This window comes from Mastacembelus armatus, chromosome 12, assembly GCF_900324485.2.
Source record: "Mastacembelus armatus chromosome 12, fMasArm1.2, whole genome shotgun sequence".
Classification (NCBI taxonomy): domain Eukaryota; kingdom Metazoa; phylum Chordata; class Actinopteri; order Synbranchiformes; family Mastacembelidae; genus Mastacembelus; species Mastacembelus armatus.
The window spans coordinates 8,698,650-8,726,324 of NC_046644.1; the positions used below are offsets into that span (position 1 = coordinate 8,698,650).

The 27,675-nt window shown below is 40.2% G+C and overlaps 1 protein-coding gene across 1 annotated transcript in view; it reads left to right on the top strand.

Annotated features, from left to right (window-relative positions):
• The first annotated feature begins 697 nt into the window (after positions 1–697).
• The window catches only part of grin3a (glutamate receptor, ionotropic, N-methyl-D-aspartate 3A), a 35,247-nt gene continuing 8,269 nt past the window's right edge, over positions 698–27,675 (top strand). The window contains exons 1-7 of the mRNA XM_026297883.1: positions 698–1,462; positions 7,764–8,482; positions 18,513–19,182; positions 19,663–20,046; positions 20,915–21,060; positions 23,354–23,469; positions 24,649–24,800. Of these exons, the coding sequence (XP_026153668.1) occupies positions 698–1,462; positions 7,764–8,482; positions 18,513–19,182; positions 19,663–20,046; positions 20,915–21,060; positions 23,354–23,469; positions 24,649–24,800 (2,952 nt within the window). The remainder of the gene's footprint in view (positions 1,463–7,763; positions 8,483–18,512; positions 19,183–19,662; positions 20,047–20,914; positions 21,061–23,353; positions 23,470–24,648; positions 24,801–27,675) is intronic.

The following is a 27,675-nucleotide window of genomic DNA, read 5'->3' on the forward strand; positions in this document are numbered from 1 at the left end:
AAGAGGATGGGGAGGAGGGAAAGTGAGGGTTAAATTTCACTGGAACGTGCGCAGAAGACCGCGCTCTGGTGCCGGAGGTCTCGCCGGTACAAGTGTCAGTACAGAGGCGCGCGCGCTCTGGATAGCTTCAACTCTCGTGTTTAACAAGGAGGGGGGTAAACATGTTTTTTTTTTTTTTCCCAACTCGAGTACCGGGATGAAGCAGTGCGCTTTGGATAATAATGGGATAACTGCCCTTCCAAGCCGTCAGATGTCTCCAGTGCTGGATTTCACTGTTTTGGAATGTGTTTGATGCGCATTAATCTTTATTCCCGATATTTCCTCCTCTGGACTTGCCTACACTCTGCTTCAGTTTTTTTTCCTGCCACTGGAATATGTGGACATTTTACCATGGCCTGTTCAGTCATGAAAAGGTTTGAATGATGAAAATCTTTTGAGATGAAAAACAGCACTTTTAGGGATAATTTTTTGCTTGTGCGCGGCTCCTGCCTAATCTCGCGCCTCAACAGCCTGTTGTCTGTGTACGTGGAGAAACGCGCAACTTTGCCACGAGCTAAAACTGGAGCGGGTGCTGCAGCTGGTCTGAGCGGCGCACCAGGGCCAAACGCAGGGCGCCAGGAGAGGGACCAACGGAGCGGCCCCGGTGTTCGGCCGGTGTGTGGGTGGACGCGGCATCCGGTGCAGCGGTGGAGAGGTGATGATGAAGGCAGCAGTGATGATGATGATGAATGACCCAGCAGCTCGAGCAGGCACCGGGGTATCGCTACAATTATGTTTATGTTTACTGTGCGCTCTTGTCATTCTGCCGCCGTGCGCTCACTCGCACCCGCAGCCGTGCCAGGTTCTGAAACGGATCGGCCACACGGTTCGGGTCGGGGTTCTGCACGTTCAGCCCCGCTTGCTTTCCACCACTGCTGGCAGCGGTTCTGAGGACTGGGACACCGAAGGAGGCTTGACTGGGAGCGGAGAGCCGAGGTTGGACATGGAAAAGCAGGTTAAAACAAGTGCCAACGCGCCTGGATACGCAAACCTCAGGACTAGAGGCACCGTTAATAGCCAGCGAGGAGCCAGCAGGAGTAAGAGCCAGACACGACAGCGGGAGGAGAACACCTCGAGGGAGAACCGCGTGTTCGTACCCAGAGATTCAATTCTACTCGCTGCAGAGGCTCTGAACCGGGCCGGATTGCTACCCTACAATTTATCTCTGGAGATTGTAATGGCCGTGGGGTCCGGTCTCGGCGAGCTGCCCGCGTTTTCCTTCTCCTCCGCGGGCAGCCCCGAGGGCGAAGACCCGCTGTCCTTCATGGAGAGCGTGTGTCACACCGTGGTCGTACAGGGGGTTTCCAGCATGATCGCCTTTCCACGGAACTGGGACGAGTTCGTCAAGCTGGAGTTCGTCTCGCTGGCGCTTCAGGTGCCTGTTGTCAGCGTTGTGCAGAGAGAGTTCACGCGCCAAAGTGAGGTAAAAAAAAGTTATTCTGAGTTATTCTGTTGATTACTGCACTCCAGCATACAGAAGCAGTGGGCCTCGACTGTAGCTACAGGTGCAACAGATGTTAAAGTACAGAAAAACATGAATTACTTGTGAAAAGTGAACACGTGGACACAAGCCAATTAATTTTACATAAACAGCTTTATATCAGATAAGAGATAAGAGAATGTAGAGAAGAGTTAAGTGAATGTGTAAGGTCTGATTCACCAAGTGCCATCGGTGGCACACATTTGAAACACAGGCTGGACTCTGAAGGCAGAGCTATTTCTTCATCCTGTTGTATTTTTCCTCTTATCCTCCTCTGATTGGATTCCTTTCAGAAGGAAGAAGAATTGGTTTTCTTTGCTTTACCTTTGTTCAGTATTGATTTTGGCTAAATGGGCAAAACTCATGACACTTTGTGTCACAAGTTGATGTTGTTGATTTCCCACAAAGCATCAACATGTGAAGTCAGAGAAAAGCTGCAGTGGCTTCAAATTGAGGCAAAAGCACAGGCTCTGTCCATGGTGCTGAAATCTACTGTCTGTGTCGATGCAGTGGACAAGTGTGCATTTTCTCATCTTTTATAGACACAGCACAAGGAACAATTTGATTGAAGGCTCTATGCAGCTAGCAGTATGTGCCCTGAGGTATATATGCACAAACAAATGCTTTGTTGGAATTCAGCACCCCATTGTGCATACATAAGGCAGAGGTTCAGCACCACAGAGACAGAGCCAGACTATAAATTCTTATGTGTATGGCTAGATCATATAAATATATAGACTAGACCTAAATACTAAGTTGAAAATTCAACAGTCAACAATTTAAATTAATTTTCACACAAACACTTTCTTAAAAATCTCAAGTTGTGCTTCCATGTTGTGCTGATTTCTGACTCATTTCCCTTTCAACAAAGAAATGTTCATATCCACATAGCTTTGTGTAGACAGTGTGTGCATTGTTCTGTAACCACTTGTCAGGAAACATTATAGGAAGTTCATTGCTGTATACTTTACTGTCTTGCCATGGTCTGGTTTTAACAAGTGTTGCTTAGCCAGCTGTTCCTCATCCACACAAAATAAACATTTTGCACATCGAGCACCTAAAGGTTAAAATAGGTTTTCAGTGGCTTCCAAAACAACCATATAATGTTCAAAATGACATTCTCTGATCTATCTCCTTTATGGATTGAACATAAAGGTTAGGCAGCTGCAACTATTTATGGTTAATGAAAGATCATCTTCCATGTGCAAATCTGCCTCGACTATGAGTCAGGTGAGCCCAGTCAACTTCATGATCTTAAAAACCTGTTCCATATACAATAACTGAAGATTATTAGTAGAGTCTGCAGCTGGAATTTAAGAGACAGAGAAAATAAATGAGGAAAACAGTAAGCAATCCATCACCGGGATGGTTCATCAACAACCAGAAGACACCTATTGAATGTATATTTAAGTGTATATGTACTGTAATTTCTTAAGTCAGTTAAGTATAGGTAGGCACACCCACATACAGACACATATACCAAATGATTTAGTGCAACTATATGCTGTAAATCTCTTTAATTAGGTAGAAACAGGGCATTTACTGTAGATCAGTGAGTGCAGACTATAGTTCGTGTGTTTTTGACTTACAGATAACTGAGGCAGGCATCACTGTCTTTTTTTCTTTTTCAACACACACACACGAAACAGAGACAGAGGGTGGGAGAGGGATAGAGATCTGAACCATTAGTTAAATGTAAGTGTTCTGGGGCACTTGCCACCTACTCAGCTATAGTAGTGTGTGTGTGTATGTTTATATATGTGTGTGTTTTGGGGTGATATCCAATTTCCTGCTCTGTGCACAAGGAAGCATTTAAATGTAAGCAGTCAGCAGGTGTTTAAAGTCCAAGCTGGTTCTTAAAAATGAAATAACTAATAATAAATAGGTGTCAAGCACAAAATCTACTGACAGACTGATTAATTGGATGGATGAATCAGTGTGTGGCTTGATAGATGATTTGTTGGTTTGACGGATGGAAGGAAGGGTGAGCAGTCAGAAAAAAAATGACTAGGATATAGACAGACACACAAATATATTGTGCAGTTTCAGTGACTTGTGGAGAAATGGCTTAACTCCCCTCTGACTCAATCTAGTTTCACTAGCAAATCCCAACAGCAGGCTGGCAGCAATTTCTCCAACACTAAGTTTTTAGAATGTGAAAACTTTTCAAATTTCTTGAGATGATCGGATTAGTTTTCGTTTGGTGACCTTGTTTGACCTCTGGCTCATTTTGTCCTACAGATAATGTTACCCATGTGTTAAATTTGATTTATTACATTAAGTCAGTTAATCATTCTCTACGATAACATAAAGTGACTGTTGATACTAAATAAAGCTAAGTATCTGTTAAATTAAAATGCTTAGTATCTTCTAGACATTATCAGTAACATGTTCTAAATGCTATTAATCAGCTGTGTGACTGCAGAAGTTATTGTGTTAAGCAACAAAGTGTTTAGAAATGTTTCATGGCACTAACTGGGATATTTTTGGTGTCGCTATCAAAAGGAATTAATTTTTTTCCAGTTCGGCATCAACTATCTAAATGTTCCCCTAGAGGTTCACTAAAGAACTACACCTGTAATGTTGACAGCTGTAGCCTTAAAGCATTTATAAAGGAAAACTTGGAAAGACAAAAGTTGGCTAAAATTAACTTTTAATTAACTTTTTTGATAGTAATTATATGACAGAATGACTAAATATAAAAGAAAACCTACACACATTTTTATTAAGGGATTAAACCTAAAATTAAATTACAATTAGCTTCCAAGATGAACACTCTCATAGCCACACATTCCCTATTTAGTATTTGGTGTAATTATAATTTTTTTTATTCATTTTTTCCAAATCATATACAAAATTCAATTAAGGCAGCAATAACAAACAATTACTCTTTGGTGATGAACCAGCAGTGGTTCACCCAACACTGAAATGCCTATGTCTAAGATTTTATCTTGCAAAAGTTTATGCTCAAGATTCAACAAAGTTGGATTTCTATAATATAACAAATCAGCAAGCGACATATGACAATATATTCCACAGTTTGTTATGTGTGAAAACATAATAAAGCTGCATGAGAATTAGAAGTTTATGGACCAAAAGATCAAGTAATCTCAGAGTAAAAGGGAGTAGGTGGACTGGGAATAGGTGTAATTAAAAACTACATAAAAAAAAAGATGTACTGTTCCATCCTGAATATGTTTACAGCAGGCCAGAAGGAAGCTATTTGTTTTACAGCATGTATATAAAAGAGTCAAAGTGTAAAGACCTCATTGGCTTTGGAACAATGTCATCACAGTTAGAAACACTGCTGTTCAACTGGGTCATATTGAATGCCACTAAGCAGAATGTCAGTGTAATCTATCACAATCAGGACCTTAATGCTTAAGCTACAAATCAGTGACAACCGAAAATAATGAGGATCAATCCTTCCAACAGCAGGACTGATGAACATGAACAATGATCATGCATTAAAATGTAATAATCTTATTACTGACATACGCCACGACAGGACGTGCAGAACGCATGGACAGATACAGAACAGTATTCCTACCTGGGAACTTAACATGACATCCTTTGTCATGAGCATCTTGACCAACCTGTCAGGGATGTTGGTGCGATACAATGTGCCAGATATATAGGAATGGTGAAGTATATTTCTCACTCACACCTTACAATGATTAAGGGTTCCTGGGGCATGAACAATAAATAGTACTAATAGTTCCATTCAGAAATATTTGTACTGTGAAGAAAAAATAATACACACATAATCCTGGAAAAAGCCATTTCATTAAATGCTGGTAAATTACTTTGTAGATTAGATCACTGATTATGCATATTGGAGCAATTTTGTCCTCAGCTTCTGTCCAGGGAAAACAGATGAATTATATGGATTTGCTGACTGGGGGGGTGGAGTTTATGGTGCCTCTTTTTGTCCCTTCACTAATGACATTAGTGGTGACATACAAGAGGGAGACACCTCAGGACTTCAAAATTTTGCAACAACTGCGGGATATTTTTGCACAATCAACAGTTCTCTGTAAATCATTACAAGAATGGGACAAACATTACCTATGTTCAAAACATTTACTTAGAAAAACATGGCCGAAACCCACACTTTCTTCACAATGAATACTGATCAAGAAAAGATCAATAACTGGTCGTTACTAGTTCACATGATTTATAAACTGACTCGGGCCAGTTGCTGCAGCTTCATCACAGAGCAAAGGTAGCAATTTCTTTACATAAAACTCATGTTTTTTGGCTTTTTTGAAATGAGAAGCATGATAAAAGAGAGCCCAGTGACAACAGAGCTGGGATTTCCTGCTGCATGAAAAGCAGCAGATCTCGGTGGTTATGTAAGAGCCGCAGTTTCTTGCAGATTTCTTCCTGTTTATTTACATGAAGAACAAAGACGGGGTTACAGATTTATGATGATCACAGGGGAAGTGCTACAGCTAAGCATAAATCCTTGAAAACTTTTAGAAGAGGAGAGAGCTGAATGCCCTGTTGACAATATTAGTATTTCCTTGCCTGACACAGGATCTAAATCTGAAATGAAACATGTATTGCTCTCGTTGGTGCTTATGTTTGCAGCAATAATTGACATCTTCTCATGATATGCAATGAGAAGATGAATAATGATTGTCTTATTTGCATGCCTGTTGGGTATAGTGATTAATGGGATACGTGAAATTAACAATTAGATGAATCTAATGGACCTTTAGTGCAAAGCTTGTATAAAAGTTGTAAAGTCAATTAAACAGAGTTGCTGTGTGTAATTGTGTGTGTGTGAGAGAGAGAGCATGTGTGAGTGCATGACTGATTGATTGCGGCCTGGGTGACTGGTATGTGCAGTACACTATGCCAAGGTATACAATGATGCAGGACTGGCAGCTCACGCAGCCTTATCTGGCCTATTTCATTTTATCTGAAATTTCCCAGGGATGACTGTGTCAACGCTGAAACATATCTGCTGTGATATTCTGGTCGACTATAATCCTGTAGGCGCACTGCAGAGTCTGTCTAGAACAGAGCAGATTTGTTACTTGCAATGCTAAATTGGAGCAGCAATATAAAAATATTAATTATCTGCCTTGTGCTGGATGGGCAGGGTGAAGTCGCAGCAAACTACTAACACGTATAGGGATACGACCTGTATGCGCCTCAAAGTATAATGGATGACAATGTAAATTATATTTGACAAATGCATTTTGGATTTTTCCAAACAAAGCCTAGTGACCAAGAGTCTCAGAAATACAAAACATATTAACCAGGTTTTTCATTTGTTAGACCATGTCTAGCAGGCTTAGTCCACGTTTGTATCATTCAAGGTCCAAGAGGAAATCACGCAGTAAGTGCCACACATGAATATGTGATCAATCCTTTTAAAATGGAGCCTCAGTTTTGTTTCCTTAGGTTTCAGGAATACCGAAAATACAAAGAGAGTACATATAAAATAGATGTAGAGTATTTCTTATGATGTGAATAATGATATTCATGGGAGTAGGTTAGTGGGGGCTGAAACCCATTATATTCAGCAGACTGTGTTTGTTCTCAAGGAACAAATTGAATTCTAAGATGGAAAGTAATTCTAGTGTTGGATTTATAACCTGTCGTTCTTTCATTCTTTCATTCCTTCTTTCCTTTGCTCTGCTACATCTGCTTCTCCTTCCTGGTGCCCCATCTTCCTATTCTTATTCCCTTCGAAACTTTTCCCCTCTTCCTTAATACTGCACCTGGCTTCATCCTCTACCATCTTCCCATTATCCTCATTTTACCTTTCACCTTCTTCCTGGTCTCATTTCTTCCTTTCTATTACTTGCAATTTGCCCTCAATTCCAAACTCATTCTTCAATGTTTTGTTCCTATCTCTCTGCCCCCTATGAAATCCACCTGACCCTCCCCACCCCTGTGTCCTCTCCATCACCCTTATATGTCATTCCCTCCATTTATCCCTGCTTATTTACATTAACTGTCACATCTGTCCTATCTTCTCTTATTCCATTCCCAACCTTTTTGCTCATATCGCTTTCATCTCTTAAATCTTTTTCACTCTTCCCTTCTTTTCTTTTTAAATGCTTCTTTTACCTCCCTTTTCCAAAATAATCTCAATTTCCGCTTTATCTCTGTCTCTCACTTTCAACCTTCCACCTTTTTTTCTCTCCCCTTGTGTAAACCTTTCACACTTGCTGGCCCATTCATCTCCCATGACACCCTTTTTCCCCCTTTTACAATATCCTTGCAGAATCCTCTTCATTTCCAAATGGCAATGCGAACTGTGGAGGCCCCACCGTCCCACCTTGTCTACTCGCTGCTGATGAGGAATGGCTGGTGGGACATCAGTGTTCTCCTGTGCCAGGAATGGGATATTACCGACTTCCTCCTTCTCATCAAAAACAATACCCGCTTCCACCTGGGCACTCTTGTCAACCTGACAACTACCACCTCGACCTCTTCTTCATTATCATCCCCACAAGTGGCACCAGGTCTCACAACGGGAGCAGAGGCGTCTTTACCCTTTTTCTCCCCAGCTGCCTTATCTCCTGCTTCTTCAGCTACTTCCTCCTCTAAATCAGACCAGCAGCAAGCTCTCGTGCAGCAACTGGAGGCCCTGAGAGAACCTTCATCTACAACTGCGGTGGTGACATTTGGGTGCAATATCCGGGAAGTGCGCCGTTTGTGGACAGTTGCCACTCGGATGATGCTCCCAGAGTTTCACTGGGTCTTGGGGGACAGTCAGAATGTGGCTGAGCTGAGAACAGAGGGTTTGCCCTTGGGACTAGTGGCCCATGGAATTATGGGGTCTCCTTCTCTGGATCACTATGTACACGATTCATTGGAGTTGGTGGCACGAGCAGTGGGGAGTGCCGCACAGGAGAATCCTGCCTTGGCACTCATACCAGGGACTACTAACTGTATGGATGTACAACAGAGCAACGGAAGCGCTGGGGCATATTTAGCAAGGTAGGGAATGACGTGGATATGTGATAACTACACACAACAAACCATATACAACATAAAACATTTTAGAAAAGAACAACGATGAGTTAGTCTTTAACTTAGTTTAAAGTAGAGGTTTAAACAGCTGTAATTAACTGGTTTTGCACATTTAAGCCCAACCTAACTAAATCATGCTAATTTTAAAAAAAAACAACAAAAAAAAACAAACACTTGTTGGGAGTTGAACCCAGTTAATCTTCACCCAACAGCACTCACCCAATTTTCCCTGTACTATTGTCATGTGGTGTCATTGTCCCCTGTGTAATCCATCTGTCATGGAAGAATCTACTTCTCTCAGATCTTACAGGTGTTTGATCACAGTCCAGCTGCAATGTAACACTGAAACACATCATTCATACCCATCTGTGTATGTGCGTGCATGCACAAGTCCTCAGTGCATCAGAACATACATTATACACAATAACTGCAGCAGAGTGGTAAAATGACATGATGAATTGCATTTAGCAGCAGCGCTGTAATCTGCAGCTGGGCCACTCTACTTCACAGTTCTGAGATATGAGTGATGAGGAGTGTCTGATCCCCACCACTGCATTTCAATTAGAGTTTGATATTTATGACAAAGAGTCTCCTCAAAGCGCCCGAATCAGCAGAATGATAATACCAGGAAGATAATTATTTGAATGTGGTGACATGAAGGGTATTTCTGATTGTGTTTACATTTCTTTTAGAGTCCGACTGATACAGGATTTTTAAGATGATCCCAATTCCAAAATTTGATGATTCGACAAATCTATATGAGAATATATAGGCTGATAATCTTTCTTTTTCCAGAGACACCTACAGTAGCATAAACAAACATTTCAGCTAACGTTTGTGTCGTGTAGTTTTCACCAAGACATGCCATAATGCAGTTGGAAATTAAACTTGTTTTATTGATGTAGAAAAGTATTGCACAGTACACGAATGACACTGAAGTGTGACATTGAAGAATTCATCTTTCTATCCCTCCATTTCCTTTTTAATGGTCATGTATTGGCAGTTATAAATGCTTATAATGACTTTGCAAATAGCTCATATCAGCCGATTATATCAGCACGGCGATTTATCAGTCGGGTTCTAATTTCTTTAGTTCATTTCAAGCTGTTGATGAGTTTGTCAGTGTTTTTCAGGAGATTTATCTGAAAACATTTAGTTGGTGGATGTTGGGTCTAATCCAAGATGCTTTAAACTTCAGGAAGCTGGAAATGTTCTGGAAAATAAAAAAGCAGACTAATATATCATATACTATAACCAGCTGTGTGGAAAAGAAAAGAATATATGTTTGTATGTGACCTGCAGAGATAAAAAAGCTGAAAGCTGTTATCTCCCAAAAATGTTCCTCCCCGTTTCTGGCGATTCAATTTATCTAAAGCCATGAGAGTGTTTAGACTGTCTGATAACATTCATGTTACATGGATTAATAGATGTTGAAGTATTGTTCTTTTCCCTATTTCTGTATGTCTCTCCGGGTTAAAGACTGAATCAGGACCCTTCATTGTATGTGCAGTCTAACAATTTTACTGGTTTCCTTATTGAAATGTTCTTTAATCCGATTGCGGAGGCAAGGTCAGAAACACAGTCACCTCTATCATTTCCCATCTATATCACAACGTTTCTTGTGATACCCAAGAAGCTAAAGAATATGTTTGTTGTCTCATGGTTTCCATTCTGACATACAAACAGAATACACTCTTCCACGATTATCCGTCCCTTTGTGCTTGTGTTCCCTGTTCATTGTTCTCTACTAAGTACATACCATTTGTCAACAAGCAGTACTGACAGAGTGCTGATACTATGACTGAATGATTCATGCAGTCATGATAATGTAATGGAATGGCAGGGGCTGCAGACACCCTGAGGTAGAGGGAACTTTCTGAACAGGGTAAGGTGAAAGGTTGGAGTTGAATATCCTCAAGGTCTGCAGAGGAAGAGGCTGTTACATGCACACGAAGGTTTATGAGTCACACTAAAAATATATATTTTAAAAGCAATTTCTACTTTTTTGGCTTCAGGGCAGCTGAACATTTAGACCCAAGAGAAAGACTTAGGTACATTAAAAATGGATATTATTCTATAATAACGCTATATTCATTAGGTCAGAGTTCAGCTGAGGACCCGGGGACGTGGATGAGATAGATGCAGTTGTAGTCCTTTCATTACCTTTCTAAGAAAAAAATGCAGTCACTTCAGAACAGAAGTACGGGCCCTGGGCCTGTGCCTTGCAGGTCCATTCAGAACTCCTTTAGTGTGCACGCCTCAAAACATTTGGCACAGCACAGATTTGGAGATTAGTGCTCTATCTAGCCTAAATACACACAAGACTTTGAATTCTCCACTTACCAGCAAATTGCTGTTGTGGCACAGCGCAACTGCAAAAAAGGAAATCACTGAACTAATTAGACACTACAATTAGAAAGTCATAAATCAACTAACCTGGGTCTCAGTGTCTATGTGCGTTGTATTGTGCTCCCTGTTTTATTTTTGGATACAGAAATGCCCTCTTGCAGGCCTTGTTAGCACAGCCTTACCAAGCTTAAGCTGAATGAAGACAATGGCATACACACAGAACAGACACAGAATTAACGCTTCTTAAACACTAATGATGACATTACATAACCACCTTTAACCTCTTCAGCAGTAATCAACCTTTCCTCAAAAGGCTTTTAAAAAGCTATTGTGCATGAAATTAAATGAAACCAGTCTCACATTATTAGTTAAGCAAATGGAAAGATGAAAAACAGGAAGCAATTTTAATACCACTTGAACGCATCATCAAAGGCTTATTTTAAATTTTCAGAGTGAAATATGCCATCTTTTTAAAATAGTTTCCATAAAAAGTGCTAATATTATAACCCATCAAGTTTATAATCTGGTGAACCCTGACATTTCTTTTTGGCCATTACACTTGCTGTTATTTTAACCCTGTTTTGACATTAAGGTGATATGCAAAAACAGATATGTTTTGAAGGAAACATAATAGTGAACAGATTATGTTTTCTGTTAACATAATTAGGTTATGGGGTTGCAGCCACACCGGCCTGTGAGTGCCTGATCCCGTCAGATCTCGGGAATCTAAGACCAGGGGTTACTACTACTACTACTACTACTACAAAAATAATGAGACTATGGGGTAAATTCCCGTATCTGACAGGTTTCAAATTCACTGATACAAAACATCAGTAAAATGTTACATATAACATATAATGTTTTCTGCCAACATATTCAATTTTAAATACAATATCGATGTGGAAGTGTTCATTTATATTTAATCATGTGTCCCTGAGCAAAGTAGTGCTATTACACAAACCAAAGCACAGATAGGAATCTGGACGCAAACCCTGATCTTAACCATTTTTACACCTATCATCCATATCCTTCACTGGTGTTGACTCTTTCATTAATCCATTAGAAATATAAAACAAACAACATAATCCAGCCCACCAGTACATCACCATTACAAAATAATTGAGAAAACAACTCCTTATTATATAAAATTAATTTCTGTGAGAGAGTGTTGGACATTTTTAGTTATTTTAGACACCTCTGTTGCTGTGAGGGGACCACCTTTGGTTTTGTTTGAGTTGTGGCATCAGGTGCTCAACCTTGGGGGAAACTGTTGTCACCACAATAGTGTTGAAGCCAGAAACCATGTGACAGATAAGCAGCAAAGAGGCTGTAGCAGTTCTCAAGCTGGACACCGAAACCCTCCGGGGGATCTGTTGCGTTATTATTATGGACTTGTGGTTGCAGCACAGTTGCTGGCCAAGTAATCAACCAGTCACAGAGAGAAAAAGCTGGTGACATATGGAGGCGTTTGTCATTGAACAGCTGTAGCAGTGTAGAGGTTTGTGACAGGTGAGGCACTGAGAAAAACACCAGCTTGATGTTAACCAGCTCCCATGCGACCAAACAAGAGAGGATTCATGTTTGCAATGTGACAAATCCAGACATTGTAGCTATTAGCAGTTGCTGAAAACTATTTAAATGGCTTTAAAACATTAACAGATTGAAATCTTAAATGCATTATTGATATTATATTATTGATATCGTAGTGTTGATATTATGTCAAGATTATAGATTGCAGTACGGATAGATAGGCCTAGCTAATTAGCACATCCACATCACAACTGCAGAGACGGGTGACAAGCACAAAACCATGAACACCCCAATATTTGTCCAGATATTTACCCAGATGTTTTGATGAGGGAAGTTCCCCAGACAAGGTTAACATGCAATAGATGTAGGGGTTTTTCAGGAATTTAAATACAAAAACAGTGATCTAAAGCACAGTGACTGAGTCTCATTAATGAAGGTACTTGGGCCATGTTGCTATTTTAAAAAAAAAAATCCTGACTAAATTACAAAGGACACTTCCCTACAAGGAAACAATCCCTCCAGAATAACATATTGCACAGTTGCTTCATTTGTCCAACTTACAGCAGTGCCGTTTTTTCTGAATAAATCCTATCAGTGAAAAAAAAAAAACTGTATTTCAGAGCTCCCTGCAGAAATTGATCAACACTATATTTTTCATTTTTTCCTTCCCCTACTTTCGCAAAAATGTTGGCAACCTCATTTGAAATAATTCTAAATGCATTCCACTTTTTTGTGCCAACAAACTGTGAACTTTATAATTGATACATTTGGTAATGACTTACAGTAAGCAATTTGCAATTTGTATGTATCTAGTGTGTGTCTGTACTTATTCATGTCTCAATTGAAATTGCTCCAGGGATGGAGAACTAATCAGCCAGCTGCGGTTCACTGATTGGCTGGTGGGTCAAAGCAGCCTGATTATATGGAAGTTTCTATTTCTTATTTAAAATGTTACTGTATGTAAATGTAAAAATGGGATCTACCCTCTCACTATGAGGAACATTTTTTAATGTCTTGAGATTCTCAATATTTAGAGTATTTATGGACATATATGATGTGAAGTTAAAAAAAAAAAAAGAATTAAAAAAATTTAATAATGAAAGGTCACATGAGAGCTCGCATGATCAAGTGTTCCTTATTTTAAACAGAGTTAGTTACTCTTGGTTATCCTGCTTGATTTATTCATTATTACTTTCATTCTCATCTCTCTCTTCATTTGCTTTCTTAGACTTTGATCCCACAAGGATCAGAAGGGGTCAGGCTGTACCTTGGGTACACACTTCATCTTAATGGTCACATCCTAGGATCTTTTCTTTCCCACTGAGTTTCCTCCTGCTAAGCACTCTCAGAGCTGCACTTTTTGGCCCTTCATTCAATTGGTCCTGTGAGAAAACGCTTTCATTTATATCACTTAGAATTATACTGAGGAAATAGCCTGGGGAAACTGAAGGATCCTAAACTGTACAGAGCAATGGAAGACTTGTACAAGAACTCGTACTGTATGCAAAGACTCTTAGGAGTTATGATTACAGTCGGTTCTTTTGTAATAATCATTATAAGAATTGGAAATAAGAATTGGCGGAATCTATTTTGGCCAAGGAATTTGAAAAAGTAATGCATGTGTGAATACCCACGGACTTATGCAGATAAACTCAATTACCGGCCATGTGTTTTATCCTCTAGAGCTACTAGTTCGCCAAAATTTTCACAAAAGATTATTATACTCTGTAATGGTCTGATAAGTTCTAATAGAAAATATCACCAACAGGGGGTCCTTACCTTTAGACAGCGGTCAACACAGGTAGGATTCTCATCTCTAGCTGTTAGCCACTAAATTTGTTGCTGAAAAGTTGATTTCCTCAACACTAGCTGACCAGACTTATGTTTAATAGTTTAAACATAAGTCTTCAATAGTTTTTGGCTAAAAAAACTAATTTCAAAACAAGAACCAGGTAATGGCATCGTAAGAATGCCCTTAAATATGTGTCTATTGTGCTAAAAGACTGTGTGCTGTCCCATATCAGCATCCCTTCCACCTGATGATCAGTGTAGAAATCATAGAAATAAACAGCACTGTTGTGACACTGCAGTGTAATGCTACTCCTAGCTTTCTAACTATGACAAAGAAAACTAACTAGACTGTGCTTTTACTGGAGCACATGGTCTTAAGCTACTACAATCAATAAAGAGGTTACATTCAAGTTTGCTGGTCTTTATATTGCACTTGTAATGATCGGTAAACATAATGCTACTTCAACATAACAAGCTTGACAGAAACTTTCCTACATCCAATCACGTCTACTCTGCTGACACTTATTTTCACAAATCAGTATCTTCAAAAGCTTTCAAAATATATTAATGCTAGATATATTTTACACTGTAATCTTGTAATGCTGGCACCATTACGTGTTAATGTGTATAACGGTGAGTATAAGTGAGACAGACTGCTAAAGTTTGCTGAGAAGCAGGCGTAGGTAGAAAAAGCTGGGGTAAAACAAAGGCAGCGGAAGAATAAGAAGAAAACGAAGAAGAAAAAAAAAAAAGATTTTCACATAAATAATATATTTCATTCATAGAAATACACAGCAGGCAAAGGTTAACAGATAAGACATAGCCAAGACAAATTTTAGCTGGTTATCACATTTACTTCCTCACTAGAGACAATCCTCCTCGATAAAAAAAAAAAAAATCATTTTAAATTGATGTATGCTCACCAAAGCCAAGTACACTCTCCTGAGTGCACCAGTCAGCTGAGCTATGAAGATATGAACTTCTATATAATAAATGTTCCCTCTGAGGCTTCTACTCCCTGAACCAATGTAAGTAAAACACTTGCCTTGCTTCAGGGAGGGATTGGTTTAACAAGGAGGAATGCTCTTGGCATATGTTATTGTGTTGCCAAAAAAAAAAAGCAGTGGCATTTGCTTATTTCTGTATCTTTTGGTGTTAAGAAGATGCTTTAATACTTACATTAAAGCATGCAATGATGCTGATGTAGCTATATTTTGGAAGTCCACTACAAAATGAACTTTAAATGCATTCTCATCCTCTTAATTTTGATTTTTTTTTCTGCTCACTATCCTTTACGGCCAGTGATGTGAACATAAACACAGTTTTGTGCGTACACCCTGTATTCAAAACCTTTTTCAGGTGACGCACGAGGCAAGAACATGAGGTCGACATGATGTTGACCTGTGTTACTGTGTAATAAATGTGATTCACCCACATGTCACTCCTCAGCTAAAAATGCCATCAAGATGGTGGTTTCATGTTTGCTGTTTTGCTTGTGCACACAAGAAAACCCATACTATAGTTATTCCAAGAATTACCATATGGAATGCTTTCATTATAACTGCTATAATATGAATAGTAATAATAGAGGCGAACAAGCACACAAAATAATATTCAATAATTTCAAAACACATTCGGATGTGTAGTGGAGGTGCACATACCTATTAGTATTGTTAGAGTAATCAATGCAGAAAATTGTGGCCTGAGTTATTATTATTATTATTATGTTGAAGAAAGTCAAATACTGTTTAGTTGAAGTCAGTGAATCTTATTTTAGCAATTTTACCATTGCATTGTTCAGTCCATAATAATGTATCACATTTACTAACAATTTTACATTAGGATCTTAATAAAGTACTGGCAATCACGAGTGTCAGAATGGGGTAGTGGAGGAAAAAGGAAATTAATTGTAGTAATGAAAAAGTATGAACTAGAAGGAAAAACTGAAGTAAATTATTTCAACTTTCTTATTGAAAAAGTGTACATAGTTACATTCCACCACTGCAAATAAATAATTACACAACAGGAAACAGCAACCAGCTCTACTGCTGCTCTTCTAGATTGTGAAGGTTAATGCAAACCAATGTCCTAATTTCTACATGTACTGGAGTTCAAAAACATCCTTGGGCATCATAGATGGAGTAGTCCTGTGGGTGTGTCAGCCCAACTCCTGCAAAATAGTCTGATTAGAAAAATTTGATGGTTCATTAAGGACTGCAGCCAATCAGGAGCATCCCCACATGTAAAGAGTATCCTTGAATTCTGATTATGTGAGTAGGAGCACTTTCTACCTGCTGCTCCCTGCACTCTCCCTGTTTATGCATGAGAGAAAATCATGCTTTACACATTTCTTACATGCTAAATACCAGCACGTACACTTAAAGTTCGAGCATGTTTGTTGCAGCATGTTGTGTTTGTTGTGCCGGTGGGAAAGAAGAGCGTTGCTAGCGACCTTTGAGTGAAAGACAGCATCTGACTTTCTAAAAACCAACTTCCTGCTGCAGGCAAAACCGTGAAACTCTGGTCTTGTTATACAACTCCACTCTGCTGACATAGCCTGTTAGTATTTGTCTGAAACTGCCTGCAACTTCAGATCTCACTTATTAAAAACTCACTAAAATGTGACTGGTGTCTCGACGAAACAAAAATTATTAGCTGCTGTTATGTGACCTTTTACGAAAATGTGACATTTTTCTGTTAACACGCAACATCCTCTACCCTGCCGGGAGTGTGCAGGAGCATGTCACTTCTGTTGTGCACAATGAGAAGAAGGACACACTCCCCAGGTAGCTTAACATCTACCAGATATTGACCTTCAGACAGACTAGTTGAGCCGTCAGACTGGCTCAAAACCTGTTAAAGATAAAAGAAAATCGACAAGGTGGTGGAAAGAGGGACTTTTTCAGGGAGCACGGTGACATGAAAAGAGACATTTCAGAAAAAGGTCTCATCATTATACTATTAATACTATTACCAGCTGAAGGTGTATCCAAGAAGTGTGCACAGAATGGATGCCTGCATTCTTTTGTAAATCCAAACATATGCACTTAGTGGGCGAGTGTATGTGTTTTTCTGTGTGTGGGTGTGTGTGTGTGCATCTGCTCTGGTATCTGACACTCTCAGACAGCCCGTAGCATGGCTCAGTGAGTGAGTTGCCGTGATCACTGGACTGTGGTCTGTCTTATCCTGTCACACACATACATATACACACGCACACGCACACGCACACACACACACACACACACACACACCTACACAATCTGGACATTCACTGAGGTCGCCACAATTCTCTGATGCTGGTGTTATGTCATTAAATCCCAGCTACCAAAAAAAAAAAAATCTAAGGTTTCTTGAAAAGGTGATATTCTCTCTGTCAAATGAACAAAAAAGCAAGTCAGCAGAAAATGGCTTTAGCTGATGTGCATCAAATATCATTGTATGGGTTGAATTGTGCTTCATGCACTCTCGCTCTGCGTGTCACACACAGAAAAACACTACATGGTGTAAAGGCAAAATAATACAGCAATTTATTGAAACATAACTTTATCTTAAGTACACAGTGGGAGGGTTATACGGTTGCAATGTTCGTAAGCCATCATGTCGCTGGGGTGGTTAACTATAAGTGATCCGCGTTGATTTCTGATGAGATGGCCTTAAGGGAAAAATGCAGCACTGATCATTTTAAATGTCTAAAATGACCCATGGTGACATGGAGAAAAGTGATATATAGTGTGATTCTGTTAAAGTGCCACAGACAGACAGAACAGAATCAACAAAGCTTTGGTTTGGCAAGGGAGATTGCTACTCATTGCCCATTTACTAGAAACAGACATGTTTGTCCAGCTACCAACAGAACAGTGGAGGTGGAACATTGATGCATTTTCTTCATATGTATGTATGTGTGTGAGAAAGAGAGAGAGAGGATTAATACACTACCATGTTTGGCACTGAATACATTTGCCCACTAGTGAGCAACAGAGATAAACAGACTTGACTATACTCTGTCCATGGTACCCGAAAAGTCAAACCAAGTCTGCTAAGTCAATATTCCCACCCTCCAGACTTACAGACTGGGCCCTTAGAGATTTCAGTCACACATACTGTCTGACAAACTCGTCACAAAGTCTGCAAGGGAACAATTTTTTTCCGTGTTAAACTGTAGGACACGTTTTTTTTTTTTGTTTCTTCCAGAAATACAATGTGTGAATCCAAGATTAAATACCCTTCCTTTTCTAATTCTTCTGTTACCCTCTGTCTCCCCCACCACTCTCCACCCCACCATACCTCCCTGTCATTTCTTTCCTCTCTTTCCTTTCATTCCCCTCAGATTCCTATCCAACACATCATTTGAGGGCCAGAGTGGTTTTATATCCAGAGACAGCCACAGCCAGAATGTCATCTCTGAGGCCCATCACTACATCTGGTCCCTCCAGCTGGACCCCCTGGGCCAGCCAACCTGGACCCGCCTGGGACGCTGGCGCAGGGGGAGAGTTCTGATGGATCGGGGGGCCTGGCAGAGCCATCCGGGTTCTGGGGGAGGAGGTGACTGGCGCCGATCCACACGGCTGCACATGAGGGTGGTGACACTGGTGGAGCACCCGTTTGTATTTACCCGTGAGGTGGATGGGGACGGGTTGTGTCCTGCAGGCCAGCTGTGCCTCGACCCACTCACCAATGAATCCTCGGTTTTGGAAGAACTTTTTCAGAACCTTGCAGGACACAACGGATCTGTTCCCACTGAGCTGAAGAAGTGTTGTTATGGTTACTGTATCGACTTGCTGGAGAAGCTAGCAGAGGACATGGGCTTTACTTTTGACCTCTATATTGTTGGTGACGGGAAGTATGGAGGTTTCAAGAACGGTCGCTGGACGGGATTGGTTGGTGATCTGCTCAGCGGCGCTGCCCACCTGGCAGTGACTTCTTTTAGTATTAATTCAGCCAGAAGCCAAGTCATTGACTTCACCTCACCCTTCTTCTCCACCAGCCTGGGTATTCTGGTCAGTGCTGCTACACTTTTTCTCATTATAAGGAGATTTATTTTTTTCCCCTTCACAGCTTATTTCTCTCCCCTGCTGCTCTTTGGCCCATCCTTCTCTGCTTTGTCATTGACCTCACTGCAACTATTTCCACTTGAAATGCGGGTGGTCAGTACCAATATTGCACAGTTCTATTACTGCAAGTCCTACATTATTGAATTCTAATGCATTTCCCCATACAGGGATAGACTGGTCAGTGTACAGCTTTGCGGTGTGACCCTATTACTGCAATTACTACAGCTAGTCTGGTAGCATTAGTCTGCAGCTGACAGGCATGATGACGGTGGTAACTCTCTTCTCCTCTTAAAACACCACTGGAGAAGGAGATGCCCTGCTCTGTTTACACTGGATGTCTCTTCTATTATCCAGGATTTTTTTGTAAAACTCAACAACAAATCTAGAAGTCCAACATAACAAAACCCTGTGTTCTACCTTATCCAGGTTCGTACTCGCGACACGGCCGCACCCATCGGGGCCTTTATGTGGCCACTCCACTGGTCTATGTGGCTCGGCATCTTTGTGTCCCTCCATGTGACCGCCATTTTCCTCACCCTGTATGAGTGGCACAGCCCCTTCGGCATGACTCCGCGTGGACGCAACCGCGACCGGGTGTTCTCCTTTTCCTCAGCGCTCAACGTGTGCTACGCTATTCTTTTTGGGAGAACCGTCGCCATCAAGCCGCCAAAGTGCTGGACTGGTCGTCTGCTGATGAATCTCTGGGCCATTTTCTGCCTGTTCTGTCTGTCCACCTACACTGCTAACCTGGCTGCCGTCATGGTGGGGGAGAAAACCTATGAACAACTGTCAGGGATACATGACCCAAAGGTATAAAAGTTTGAAGAGCCTGACAATGTCTTACTATGAATGACATGGTCCTAACACACTCCTTTTCCTCCACAGATAAAATACTTTATACTCCTATTTGCACTGATTTGAAGTGACAGATGATGTCAGCTACTCCCTTCCACCAATCAGGTCTTAGCAACAGATGAATTATAATCTTATGATAATTGGTGGGCTGCTGAGTCACTGTCTGAGTCTCCTTGTATAATAGATTAAAAAATTTGAACGTTATAATAAATAGGATTAGTAGAGAGTATCATTTTCTTGCTCAGTCATAAATATTTAATACCAGAGATAAACAGGTTTTCAGTGACTTATATTCAATCAAAACATAATATTTGTTCCATATTTTTTTCTATTGGTCATCACTTCTTTTCAGCTTAGAATATTTTCATGTAAAATGTGGTTTTGAAATGGACTAAGAGTTAATTCATCAGTATTTCTGCTGCACCATTGCAAACATGGTGATTCAGTTTCAAGTTCATGGTGACAAATGGGCTGTTGTATTTGTCTTTAAAAAAGACTGACGCACTTGATAAAACTGCAGACCAGAAAGTCGGGATATCTCTTCATAACTTCAGAAGAGGGTAGATTACAGTATATGCCTGCAAATATCTTCTTTAGTTTAGCCACATTTGTAAGAGCAGTTAAGCTAAGATAATGAATTTTCTTCTCCAAATCAGCAACTATTTGAATACAGGAATTCAGTCAGTTTGTTAAAAGAAAAAGATAATCAAGAAAATTCTCCTACTTGTGATCATTTAAAATGCAATAAAAATAGAAACATATTGCAGTGGAACATTTTAAAGCTTTTAAAGAGTAACACCAGTTTATTTTTTCACACCTGCAGCTGCACCATCCCTCTCAGGGATTCCGATTCGCCACAGTAAGAGAAAGCAGCGCAGAGGACTACGTCAAGAAGAGTTTCCCCGAGATGCACGAGTACATGAGACGATACAACGTCCCAGCAACACCAGATGGCATTCACCATCTCAAGTAAGACAGCGTTATACATACAGACCACATAGGACACACACACACACACAGGCATTCAGGTACACAATCCCAAGAAAACATGCACCTTCTTCACTGAATCAGGTCCAACAGACATCTGTCTTATAATCAGACTGTGAATCACCTGTCTCTTGCTGTTGTCATTTCCTTGAAAATCAGCTTCTTTCTGGTGTCACACACACATCCGAACACACACACACACACACACACACGCAAAGGAATGTGATTCGCATGTCCAAAAAAAAGGACAAAGTCTGGGGGAAGAAATATTGCATCTCTGCTGCTGTCACTTCCCCACTGCAAGCCTGCCCGCACGCATTCAGATCTCACCCTCCTCCTTACCCTGCCATTGCTGTCATCCTAAGCTGCTTCGACATTCAAATGGCATCCCCGTGGAGCAAAGCTAAATATAGGGGGGGGAAAGGCAGCAGAAAAGCAGGTCTATGCCGACTAGGACCCAATATGAATGGATAAACCTGTTTTTTTTTACTAAGCTTGGAAAATGCTGATTATGAGGGTTCAAAGAAGAATGTCATGTTTAGTAAATGACAACTCTGGAACAAGACGGGATACAAGTTTGCACCATGATGCAACTTTGAATGCTCTGTCCTCAGGGTTTATTCCCCTAAGGGACCAGGCGTTAGTTATCAGTTACATAATCACAGAGTACATTGTGTGTATGTAAATCATGTTATATTGTGCATCTACACTTCACTGGCAGGGACAACACCATGTGGAGATTAAACTCGCTAGTGACCCGTCACCAGTGGCATTTCCTCTTCATGCTGTGGGGGATGCAAAATACCTTCTGCTGCAGGAAAGTGATGTAGAAGAAGTGGCATCACATTTCAAGCATGTTATTTAGTTCACTGGTAGACGTCATGGTAGTGTGCTCATCATAAAATACATGGCAAATATCAAACTACAGTGGGCAGAACAAGGACATAAGCTGTAATCTAATTCCACTTGTAATAATGAAGACCCAGTGTGTAGGTAGAAGATTGCACAGGAAACACTTTCTTTGTAAGTAAGTGGGGAAAAAAAGAATATACCTTGAAAGAAGGCTTTGTAGCATTTGCATCCTAGTAAGCTTTAGTTGTCAGTAAAGACATTTTGGAGTTGACATGTAAAAGCTTCTCTGAGAGTGTTGTGACTTATTATCTCACCTCTCTACAACAGACTCAGAAATGAGTACTGAGTACAATGCATACTGACACAAAAGCACTTCATGTGCCCAGAGGAAGTACTGGAAATAAGAAATATATTTTCGGTAAGGCAAAAGGTAGAGGAAAAAAAAAAAAAAAAAAAAAAAATTGTTGAAATATTTGCATCCCTTTAATTGTGGCAATCTGTTCTGAGCTTTGTGAGGTGAGCCCTCAGTTATACTGACAAGCCATTTATTTTAACATGTGTGTCATGTTTTATTGACTTAAGTATCATTTTTCACTTCTTACTGCTGTGTTAAGTAGGTTTATCTCTGTGGTATTTTTAATTTGGTGAAGCAGAATGTGAATCTCCATGTGTGTTTCAATCTAACTTTACTCAACTATAGTTGAATAAGAATAAGAAGTTTGCATCCAAGAACTACAAAATTCTTATTATTCCTTCTACTCACTCCATAAGGTCAGGAGAACATAAATAAGACTGCAGGTCACAGACCAGGAGTGACATGACAAAGTAAGGTTTATGTCTTAGGAAGGTGCTGGAGGTCAATTTTTCATGTGAATTTCAAAGGGATGTTTGTAAATCATGGTGCAGGGGTTGATTCCCAGTAGATTTATGTTTTAGTTTGTGCTGCGATAAATTTGGGAGTGTGACTTACATCATCCATCAATAACATCTCAAATGCCACTGATCAGATTTTCATTAAACACAATTTGTCATCCAAGTCAACGCTCTGAACCAGCATTATAACTGTCTGAACATCACACAAGATGAAGTATCATGCATTATGAAGCGACTACAATGTGTGCCTCTGTTTTGACTGGAGAAACCTTGATAAAATTGTAGGCACTGAAATGTCTAATTGAGTACAGCATGCAGTGTTAGATGAATGGTGTATTGTACAGTGAGTGGTAAAGCTGATTTCTCACAGTCTACTCATGCCTCACATTCTCTCCGAGAACTTGGCCTAGCAGCTTCAAACGGCTGCACAGACAGCAGATTTTCTGGAGCAACAGTTTGTTTGTTATCCACAGTGCATGAAGCAAAACAGTGCGTCTTCTGGCATACACCCACACTTGCGCTCCACTTACAGTGTAATGTGTGTTTACAGGGCTGACCCTCAGAAACTGGATGCATTCATCATGGACAAAGCGCTGCTGGACTATGAGGTCTCCATAGACGCGGACTGCAAAACACTAACCGTCGGAAAACCATTCGCAATAGAAGGTAACACGGGGGCTTATCACAAATCAGGAAACTAGTCCATTTCTTGGCAATTTAGCAGGGTAATGTTCTATAGTGTTGTTTTCTGCATGTTTCATTATTCTTGTACAGAGACACAACCATATGCGATGGTGCCTCCAGATGGGTCCTGGGCCAATTTTTACTCTATGCATCTGCTTAATATACATCTGGGGCTTTTCAATCTTAGTGGGTTTGTTAAGTAATCTGTTAGAGTGGTGGCTGCTTGGGATCATTTTTGATGAGTTTAGTCATTACTGAGTACAGCAATATAAAGGATTTCTGTCATCACAACAGTATCCAAATATGTTTTGGTTTTTAATGATCGCTTGACTGAAGACATCTTTCAGCCTGCAGACCAAATGACCATAGGCGTTTTTAGGACAGATGTTATCAATCACTCAACTTTCCACATCAATTAATCGTCTGGCTTTCAAAAGCTTACATTCTCCACTGTCCACTATTAATCGCTGGTCCATTTAGCGAACCTCTTCCTCCCACTGTGAAAATGTTCCCATGGTGTTTGCTTCCATTACAAGCCACCATAGTCCCAGATTCCAGTGTTTTTAATTACTTAATGCACCCTTAAGCCTTCAGGACACAATACAAATCAGTGTACTTCCTGCTGCAGAAAGGTACTTCTGTAATTGGCCATTGCTGAATTTGTCACACTGACATACTGAGAAATTTAGTAATATACTCACATTGTCGAGGACCTGCTTTCGGCAAAATTGCCAAAATTCCTTTCTTTCTGCTCAGCAGCAATTTTCCTCATTTTTGTGCACTGCTATAAAAACAAAAAAGAAGAATATAATGGGAGTCCATGGCTGTGAAGTGAAAATGACTGCTGTTGTGACAGAGGAATAACTGTCTGAATTGACTGTATGCACACACCTGGGATCACTCTCACTGTGAGGACCAAAACCTGTTTACACACACACACTGTGGGGTCTTGGCTTTACCGGTCACCATGTAAAAATCACAGAATTTTAGAGTGATGACTTGATTTAAGGTTAGGGTAAGTTTAAGATTAGATTAAAGTTGGGTAAGGCACGTAATGGTTAGGGTAAGCCTCCAGCAAATCAATGTCAGTCAATGCAAAGTCCCCATGAGGAATTCAAAACAAACGTGTGTGCATGCTTGTGTGTGTCCATTCACCGGCAGGCTACGGCATTGGCCTCCCTCAGAACTCTCCACTCACCTCCAACATTTCAGAGCTTGTTAGTCAGTACAAGTCAGACGGCTTCATGGACATGCTGCATGACAAATGGTACAAGGTTGTGCCCTGCGGGAAGCGCAGCTTTGCTGTGACAGAGGTAAGAACAGCACCACCTGCTCCATAGAGCAGCAGCAAATGCATTGTTTTTATTGATGGTGACATTTTAATAGATGATAAGCTGATTGCGCAATGTCTTTTTTTTTTTTTTTTTTTTAAAATCACCAGACATGGATACAGTTCAATTATAAAACTGTGCTTTAGTCAATATGGCAATTTTTTTCCTGCCAAGCTAATCAAAGTAACAAAATTTAAAGCTGTACTAATCAACATTTTTATTTAATGGATTAAATGACTAATCGGTCATATGAAAACGGTTGTCAATAGTAACAAAATGAAACCAAAAAGAGAACGAACAACAGCTTCTGTACCGCATGGCCAGAAGCACAAATCTAAATAAATGCCAATGTTGCTCTGTCTTTGCTAGAGGCAGTAACACATCACTGCAGTGTTTAACGCTTGTTCTGCAGCTCCCCTCCCCTCCCCACCCCTCCCATTATGTGATGCACCTTGTAGTACAGTGGTACAAAGTGAATTGAGGACATTAGAAATAGATAATTGTGTCAATATAGAAATAAATATTGGTATAAAGTATCATAGGAAAAGGACACAGTAAAATAAACTTTCCTTCTGGCTATACCTAAAAATATTATAACTGCACAGAGGTAACATTCCTATCACTTAGGTGATTTTAAACAAAGCCTTTCAAAAGTGTCTTTACCAATGACTTGGCTCCTCATTTCACAAATTTTCTGGCTCTAATCTCAAAATGCTTTCCCGGCACTCCTTCCACACCCTCCATTTACAATAATTGCTCCATTCTAACTCAGAGCCTGGCCCCTGACCCTTCAGCTGCTAACCAAACTGTGTCCCCATAACTTCATTCTTAAGCAGTCTGCACCCAGTGGTCATTCTGGTCTGTTATTCCAGAGCGCTTAGCTCTCTTAGCAGCCTGGTCGTCCTTCCACCTAGCTGTGACACTGGAGTGCCCAAAAGTGGCTCCCACATGCAGCCCAAAACAGACAGTGCACACTCCCGATTATCAAGTATGAATTAAAAAGTCACATCCTGCCCCTCTTCTGCCACATCTCCATTCTCCCATATTTGTACTTTCCTCCTTTTATTATATATTTTCTCAGCTAGTGTGTGACAGGCAATATAACCTCTGTCGGTTGTTCATAATGATATCTAATTAAGACACACTCATGGTGTGCGCCTGTGAATGACAGCATCACCCCGTACCAGAGACAAATGTAAATTACTATCTTTTGAGTCTCACAAGTCGTACATTACGATACCACAGATTGTGTCATTGAAGTGAACTACTTTCCACCAGGTAAAAGAAAGATGAGATAGAGACACCGTCTACAGCTGCAGACATCTGAATTGCTCCAGGTACATTTCACTTAGCAGCCCGATGCCTCTGCCTACCTATAGTGACAGCAGAGAAATCTGCTTTGTCTGCATCTCATTTAATTTTAAATGCAAATGCATTAGTCAGGAGCCATGCAGAAACCACAGTGTGGAGATCATGTGCACACTTATAGTTCGCATAATATAGATTAGCTTGCATTGGAGATACAGCTTCATCATCACATGGAAACTCCCCAGAAATGTATTTTGGCACAGTTACATCGGGTTGTCACAATGAACACTAGAAGACATCAGCGGGACATTCAGGTGATATAAGCAGTATATGAAATACTGATGAGGCTGCCGGAGTTTAGTCCTGCTCAGCTGTTTTTTTAAAGCAATCTTTTATTCCGATGAATGACTGCTGCACCACCAGCAACAAAACCTGGGATCCTGAAAAGATGACAAATTTGATGGATTGGCTTCAGAGAGGCAGCCAAACTCTGTGTCATTTGGCCAACACTCTGCCCCCCCCCTGCCCCGCCCTCCCATAAAAGAATTTGATAACATTTCAAGTAATAAAATAAATAGCAATAAAAGGCATGCTATTCAATTAGCTATCATTAAGAGGGACAAACCTAACATTACCTAGAAATAAGTTATGACCAAATAAAGTATGAGTGTTATGTGCTTTATTAAAGTTATTTAAGGATTTTTGCAATTAATCAGTAAGTGTGTAGTGAACCAAAGAGGGTAAACCACAAGTAGGGAAGCAGAGTTGTGAATCACTGTAAAAAAAAACAGTTGCTCTGAATGGCTGGAAGTGAAAAAAGACTAAAATATGTGCAAAAATGTGCTGATCCAATGCACAGAAATGAGGAATACTAGAACAGAATGATAACTTATACTGTTTTTTTATGCAATGAAGTATTATTTTAGATTACTGTCACACACACACATTCAGTAAGCTTGTCTTCTTGTTAAAGAATAACACCAATGTAATTTAATGCTCCTCTCCCAATACAGTTTAAAATGTATTCCCCAGAAGTCAGTTGTGACATACAGTATTACCTGCCGTCCCAAGAATCATCTGCCCCCAAAATTTCATTACAGTCAGCTCACCCAGTCACAGTACTGCTATGACGAGTTTAATCCATCATGTTTTCTTCTACAACATGACTTTATAATGCAATCATTGCAGCTGCTGCAATGTCACAAGCTGTTCCACACTAGTAAAAGTAAAAACATTTCATATGAGAACGTGCAGCTGCAGTATCCACTACATGTGCACAATTACGAAAGTAAATGTGATCACATTTGGAGATTACTACACTTTACAGATTCATAATACAATTCTGAGAACTTTTTCAATATAGGCAAATTTAGAATAAGTGCCAATTAAAATGTGAGGGGAAAAAAAAAAAAACAATATCACCTCAGCGAGAAGTGCGCTACACCAGAGCGAGACGATCCAAAGAGGTTTCCTCAGGAGCCAGGTTTGAAAAGAAAAAGACCTTGAATGAAACCAGATTTTAAATGTTTCTGAAACAGTCTTTCATTCC